Raw genomic sequence first — 7,603 nt, forward strand, 5'->3', positions numbered from 1 at the left:
GGTGGGTGTCTCTGCTGCAAGGACACAGCGATGGCTCATCTTCAACTCAGTGGCCACCACAACCTCCATGTCCTTCTCTGCCAGGCTGCTCTCCAGCCTGTCCTGGTGCTTGGGGCAACTCTTCCCCACGGGCAGGACTCAGCATTTTCCCTTTTTGAAGTTTGTGTGATTCCTATCTGCCCATTTTTGGACCAAAAAAAAAGAAAAAGCTGCCTCTGAAAAGCCATTTTGCATCATGTGCTTCAAAATTGAAATGTCCCCAGGGTAGACATTTGGTGCTTGTGAAAGCAGGAAAGGAAACCAATAGCGTGACTTGTTCCTTGCAGAACAGAGCAGATGACTGCAGTCGGGATGACACGAAATTGCTTTAAATGGGTTCAGGAGATCCAGCTGCAACCACCTACACCCACCCAGGCAGGGGGAAGGAGGCCACTGCTGTCTCCCTTTGTGAACACCTCGCACATCAGATGGCCATCGCCTCGTCCTCATGGATTTCCTTCTTCGCCTGAGGTGGTATTTTTGTAACTGAGTGTAGACATCTCGAACGCACACGTTACATCCGCCGATGTCCCAACCAGCCACTCTCAATGCTGCCGCCAGTCTGTATAGTGTAATACCTCATCCGTCCCGTCTCAAACATCCACGTTTTCTCCCACACAGAAGCACCCCTTCCTCTGGGGCGTCTGCAGGTGCCGAACGCCAGCCCAGATTAGCCCTCCACCACATGTCTTGCTCAACCCAGCCTTCCCCTTTTCACTTTCCCTCTTGCTCAAGAAAGGTGGAAAATGCAAATTTCTCTTTCCCGGGTTCAAAATGTCTTTCTGAGCTGTGAATGGTGGTAAAGGCAGACACAGAGAGGAACTCACTGGTGTTTGGGTAGGGTCTCCTTGCTTCTTCCACTAGGACCTCAGGAGGGGTTTCTGCTCCAGGGCAGCAACTTTGCCTAAAATGAGCCACTATAATTATCTCCCAGTTCCCTTTTGAAAATGAGAGCTACCTTGACCATCGATTTCAAAGGGAGTAAGGCCAAACCAAGGCTCTCCCTTTCATTCCTGTGCTAAGGGAAACGGAAGACAGCTTGGTTTCCAGCGAGCCTGGAGAGAAAAGGGTTGTGCTCCAGGTTCCTCCCATGCACCTGGATGGCAGGCGATGAGAGGAGTCACCACCCCCGTGCAGGATTTACGTGTTTGTAAGCCAAAGTCTTCAACATCTTTTTAATTGAAGGGGAAAAAAAGTGCATTTCTCTGTTTCTGTGCCTTTTTTTACCTGCCAGCTAGAGGAGACCTCCAGAATGGGATTCATTCCACCCCCTTTTAGATTCAGGTCTTCTTAAGGCCCACATCTGAGGGTCTGCCATTACCTGTTTGTGAGCGAAGGTCTCGTTATAGCTAACGCGGCCCTGGCCAATGCGATCAGCAGAGCTTATCGATCTCTTTGGTTGATGAAAGGTGGGCATCTGCCTCGCGGGGCGCCACACCGGTGGACCTGACCACATCTTCCTTGGTCATAAAGGGAGTCCAGGAACCCAGACAACACACAGAGGTGACGCGGTGTTCTTCTGAAGGTAAGGAGGTGATAAGTCCTTCCCCTGAAGACATCTGAAGTGATTCCCTACTCCAATCACTACATATCTAATCAAGGGGCGGTGGCTCCTAACCCTGTGATAGCAGTATTTGCCCAGCGCTCTGTTTAAAACAGAATTAACCAGAATTAAGGCGGCTCCGCCTGGAAGCACAAGCCTAGCTGGCTCCGGCCAAACTTTGAGATGCAGCACACGCTTTCTGCAGGGGAGCCAGAGGAGAATGTCAGACACAAGACCCCAAACGCATAACAACTACGGTGTTAAACCACCACTTGATTGCTTTATTTCTGCTTTCTTAAGTAAAATGAATTCCAGTTGGAAACTCATTTGCATCTAGGGCATTTAACCTGGCACCTGAGCTAAAACACCCTTGCGAGGATGCAGCTGTAGCAGCTCCTGCCCCGTCAAAGGAGACGAGCTCCAAAATCAGCGGCTAATCAGCGTGAATGCAAAATGCGAGGCGAGACACCAGCCACGTCATTGCCCGTTCATCGGGACCCAGCAGGAGTGGGGGTGGCAATGCCAGAGGCTCCTCTCCTCACCATAACTCTGCTCCTGGCGCCACCCGGGGTGTTTCCCACCGCTCTCATAGTCAGACGTCAACCCGACAGAAGTCAGCGAGGGCCACGAGACGCCGCTGACCTCCAGTTTCCCCAAACGCAGCCAGCGTCGCTTGCACAACGAGCAAAACTGCTTTCGGTTTGGCGAGCGGCAGCTCCGGCACGGAGCCATGGCAATATCGTTGTGTTTTTATACATTGCCAATCACGGCTGTAGGTCACCGCAGCAAGAAGAGATGCTCTGGGGCTGTAAATAAAACATTAAAAATAATCTTGAGCCTTTTATTTAATGAAAAAGGTGGCAATCTTCCCCGCACCTAAATTAAGCAGCATCTGAAGGGTGACAGTTGTGGAGGAACAGAATCACAGAATGCTTTGGGTGGGAAGGGACCCCCAGAGGTCACCCAGCCCAACCCCCCTGCAGGGAGCAGGGACACCTTGAACCACATCAGGTTGCTCACAGCCCTGGCCAACCTGGCCTGGAATGTTCCCAGGGATGGGGCCTCCACCCCCTCTCAGTGTCTCATCTCCCTCATCATAAAGAATTTATTCCTTATGTCCAACCAAAACCTACCCTCTTGCAGTTTAAAACCATTCCCCCCTGTCCTGTCACTATAGACCTTGGTAAAAAATCTGTCCTCATCTTTCTTACAACCTCCCCTTACATATTGCAAGGCCACAATCAGGTCTGCCCGCAGCCTTCTCTTCTCCAGGCTGAGCACCCCCAACTCTCCCAGCCTGGCCTCAGAGCAGAGGGGCTCCAGCCCTCAGAGCATTTTAGTAGCCCTCCTCTGGCCCCGCTCCAACAGGTCCCTGTCCTCCTTGTGCTGAGGGCTCCAGAGCTGGACGCAGAGCTCCAGGGGAGGTCTCCCCAGAGCAGAGCAGAGGGGCAGAATCCCCTCCCTCGACCTGCTGGCCAAGCATGGGAGAAGAGCAGGAATCACCCACAGAGGTCCCAGTTCAGGCGCAGGTCCGGAGGAACACATTGGGAGAGATGCGGGATGAAGAAGACGGGTGAACCTCACTCGCTAGGACCATGCCCCAGCAAGTTCTCCGTGCGCTTCGCCTCGCAGACAAGGATAAACCTGAGTCTTGCTGTCGTGAATTTGCCGCACGGGAAATTCCGGTTAGAAACAGAAGGGAGGAGGAAAAAAACCCTCTATAAGGGTGGTCAAACACTGAAACGGGGCTGGGAAGGGCTTTTTTTTTTTTTTTCTCCTTTTTTTCACGTACACAACCCCCGTGTGCCACCCAGCAGCTCTCGCCGCAGGAAGGCGGCAGGAGAGAGATGGGGGCAGGCAGTGGCATCGGTCCAGGCTGGCGTGGGCTGCAAAACACCGGGTCTGAAGGAGAAGGCTGCTGAGCAACCACCGCTCCTGTGGTCTGTTCTGGTGGGGGAGCTGCGGAGATGGTGGCTTTTATTGCCGTCAAGAGGGAGACGGAAAACAAAGGCGAAGAGCAGTGGGAAGGGGCTGCTTGATAGGACTTGCCTGTGGGGAGCTTCATCCCTACCGCATCTCAAAATGCTTCCAAAGTGCCTTTATTCACAGCAGAGGTCACCCAAATACCCGAATTTTACTTAAATTTTTAGCTGTGTGGTGCTGTTAATCATTTCATGATGTTTGAATGTGAAAAAGAAAGAATATTTCCTGCGTAGCGTGCCAGTCACTGGCTGTCACCTCTAATGGCCTTGCTAAGCTAAAGGTGTTTGCATCCTGAGGCTGGTTATCATGGTCCTTAACGGCTTTACAACGCTGCCTCAAAATGGAATTTCGGGTAGTGGAATAGTAGAATTCACCCCCTGTTTACTCTGATTTGCTAAGCAAAGGGGGGAGCAACACACGACAGAGCACGTGATTTGAGTCCGACCCATGGCAGAAATCTTTGCTGTGTTCTTCTGGTTTAATTGAGCCTGAAACATAGGCTTGAATAAACGGGAGAGGGCAGAACTTTAAACGAGGAGTAGTGCATGTTTGTAGGTCTCTGTGCCTTCGTTAGGTTGAATTAACTATTAAATATCATTACCGATGTCTGGAGAGCTGAGTGAAATTATTAGGATCCTGAACCAGCTGAAGGTATTGAAGCAGCCAGCAGACCCCCAAAATGCAATCAATCTGAGGGATTTAGTCAAAGAACTGAGAACATCACCCACATCTCCGCTCTATCAGGCCACGAATTGACAACGTTCGAGATCAATTTATTTTCGTGAGCCTCCTGAAAGCCTTCTTCACCTCCTTATTCCTCAGGCTGTAGACCAGGGGGTTCAGCATGGGAGTCACCACAGTGTAGAGCACCACAGCCCATTTATCTCCTTCTCATGAGCTGTCCGAGCTGGGTTTTAAGCACCTAAAAAGCAATTTCCCATAGAAGATGCTCCCAGTGGTGAGGTGGGAGGTGCAGGTGGAGAAGGCTTTGCGCTTGCTCTTGGCTGAAGCGATACTCAGGATGGCGGATATGATGGCCACGTAGGAGACCAGGACAACCAGGCTGCTGGACCCACCAAATAAAGATGCTGAAGTTCTTAGGATAACGAGGCTGAGGGTGGTGTCAGAGGTTGAGAGCGATATCAGAGGGGAAATGTCGCAGAAGAACAGGTCGATGACGCTGGAGCCACAGAAGGATAAATTGGACATGCCAATAGCCTGCCCTACGCCGTTTGTCAACCCCACAAGATATGACCCAATCATCAGCTGGAAACAGCATTTGGGGGACATGACCAGGGGATAGAGCAGAGGATGGCAAACGGCCACTTAATGGTCATATGCCATTGTAGTCAGCAGGAAGCATTCGGTCATCCCAAAAAGAACAAAAATGAACACCTGCACCATGCACCCAGCGTAAGCAACACCCTTCTCCGACATAAAGCCAACCAACATCTTGGGGGTGATGACGGTGGTGGAACAGAGGTCTGCAAATGCCAGATTACCCAAGAAATAGTACATGAGGGAGTGGAGATGAGGGCTGGCCCTGATCAACATGATCATCCCTAGGTTCCCCAGGATGGTGACAAGATAGGTGAGCAGAACATCAGAAAGAGGGTCACCTGAGTCACCGGCTCCTCCATGAACCCCATTAAGATGAACTCAGTTGCTTGGGTGCAGTTGCTTTTGGCCATTGGTTGGACACGTGCTTTCTGCGTGAGCTCCTTGCAGGAAGTTCCTTCTACAACAGGCAGGTATCTCCCAGGTGGAAAACTCTTTCTCCAGTGGGACCTGCTCGGAGACAATCATACAAGATCTAAAGGAAGAGTTTAGGCCGAGATCAATTAGACATGGCTTGCCAAAAGTCATCTCACAGCATGGGTAAAACAAACAGGGTGCTGCAAAAGCAAAGCTCCGTTCCAGCTGGAAGACCCCACGGCAGCGCATGGTCCTCCAGCTCCCTTCTGAATGTTCAGCAACGACCTTCGTGAGAAGCTGTAGGGAGGTTACGCACCCGGGTAGCTTTACCTCGGTGCTGTAGTTCACCCCCTTCGTTAGCGTTCAGCCTGGGACTCCGAGATCATCCAGCTCAACCCAAAACACAGAGAAATGCGACGTTGATGGTGCAGAGTTGACTATTCATCCTCTGGTTGGCATTTGCCAACCACCTGCTTCCTCCCTCTTTGCTGGGACGTCGTCCTAATGGTGAAACCTTACATGGGGGTTTCTATTGGTTTCCCCTCCCTCCCGAGACACTGGTTTAGCTATAAAAACTCTTCCCAGGTCTTCAGCCTGTTCCTAGAGCCTGCAAATGGAAACGAGCAACCCCTGAAGCTGAGCAATCTCTCCTTGAAAATATTAGGGAGAAAAAAAATCATCTTCTGGACCTGCCTCATCTCAGCAGCAGTAAGCTCCCCAACTGCTCTTTACAGGAAAGCTTCTGGCCCTCATCCAGGAGCCCGCTGTAGTCAGTGGGTGAGGAAGCCTCCTGAGCATGTTCTCCAGACCTCCCTTCTCAGCAGTCGTGTGGTGGGGACGCAGGGCGGCCAGCTCCCTGCTTTTGGTGGAAAGTCCAGAGTATCATGAAGAACAGAAGCCCAGGACCCTGCAGGTAGGACATGAGATGAAGATAGGAGCCGTTTCTTTTTTGCAAGAGAAAACTATGGGAGATGGGTGCCTCGGCACATGCTGTCCTTGCTCGTGAGCCTGGTACTGGAGCTCCAGCTTGGGTTGAAGGACGATGACCCTCACTTACATCTCAGCGCTCTCTCTGCTTCCCTCCTGATGCTCTTGGAGATGGATGTGAAGACACGTGTGCCTGAAGCTCTGCGGGGGAGCTTGAAAATAAACCGCCGTCAGCAAATGCCCTTGGTATTTCACATAAATTGGGGGGTTGGGGATTAAGGAGCTCTTTGAGCCCCAGGACAGTGCCAAAGCCCAAAGCAGGTCATTATCTTTTGTCTGCACTTCTTAGTTTGGAGAAGAAGTGTACCCAGGGGAGATGACCTCAGCTTGAGTGAACAGCAGGGCTTTGGGCTCTCTTCAGAGCAAACCACAGAAGAACGCCCATTTTCACGTCCACCTTTTGAACAGTTCCGAGACAGTAGCAGCTCCACAAGTGACACTTTTGATGTTACCATGCCAGGGAGCTGAGGGAGACATCACTGATGGGGCAAAGTCACATAGGGGCTGAGCCAGGGCTGTTATCAGGGTCCATTAGGCACCATGGACGATGAACCACCTTTCTATTCATCTTAAATTCCTTTGCAAATCACAGCTCACAAGTTTGGCTGCAAGGAGCCGACAGAAGGTCACGGGGACTTTAAAGTTGAGGTAGACGCCATCCACCACTCTCCTGTTCATCCACACAACTATCATCTCATCACCCAAGGCACTTGGGTTGGTCAAGCATGACTTGCTCTTGGTAGACCCATGCTGGGCATTCATGGCCACCCTCCTGTCCTTCCTCTGCCTGAAATCTGGGGGGATTTGCTTCTTAATCTTGCTGGGGACTGAGGCAGCCAGTGGTCCTTGTGCCCTCTGTCTTGGTGATGACATTTACCTTCTTCCACCCACCAGGCTGGAAACGCATCAGCCAAAAGGGCAAACGAGAGCCGGAGTGAGAGGTGCCCAAAACTGGAAGGAAGGCGATGGGAAGGACCAGACAAAGAGGGTGAAGCAGGACTGAAAGGGGCGGTGAGTGGGGAGAAGGACCCTTCTGAAGGGACAAAGGGAAGTGCTAGGGCTGGCTCTGTCTCTGCTGGCTCTGATGGGGGTTCCCAAGGCCAACAAGAGATGTGGAGAACCTCTTTTGACAGCCTTTTCACAGCCAACAAAGGTGAGTGCCAAGGGCACTACCATGGGATAAGCTCAGACAACATATTTCGCAGAGTGGGAATTATCTTAGACACAGAAAGGCCCTGCCCCCTAGAGAGCCGCACGTGAGGCAGCGGGCTGAACCCTCCCAGAGCCACATCCAAAAGGAACGTGAATGTTCCGCAGATTCGAGTGCGCCCTCAGCAAGTTTGCGGATGACACCAA

The 7,603-nt window shown here is 51.6% G+C and overlaps 2 protein-coding genes across 2 annotated transcripts in view; both read right to left on the reverse strand.

The window, feature by feature from the left end:
- Window positions 1-4,333: 4,333 nt before the first annotated feature.
- On the reverse strand, window positions 4,334-5,256 carry LOC104124468 (olfactory receptor-like protein COR3). Its single transcript, XM_009636807.1, is given in 2 exon segments — window positions 4,334-5,163; window positions 5,166-5,256. Coding segments are annotated over 2 exon segments (921 nt in total).
- Window positions 5,257-6,840: 1,584 nt separating this feature from the next.
- Window positions 6,841-7,603, reverse strand: part of LOC118452064 (V-type proton ATPase 116 kDa subunit a3-like) — a 10,575-nt gene continuing 9,812 nt past the window's right edge. The window contains exon 4 of the mRNA XM_035892371.1: window positions 6,841-6,852. Within this exon, the coding sequence (XP_035748264.1) occupies window positions 6,841-6,852 (12 nt within the window). The remainder of the gene's footprint in view (window positions 6,853-7,603) is intronic.

This window comes from Egretta garzetta, unplaced genomic scaffold (assembly GCF_000687185.1).
Source record: "Egretta garzetta isolate BGI_Z169 unplaced genomic scaffold, ASM68718v1 scaffold804, whole genome shotgun sequence".
In the NCBI taxonomy this organism is placed as follows: Eukaryota; Metazoa; Chordata; class Aves; order Pelecaniformes; family Ardeidae; genus Egretta; species Egretta garzetta.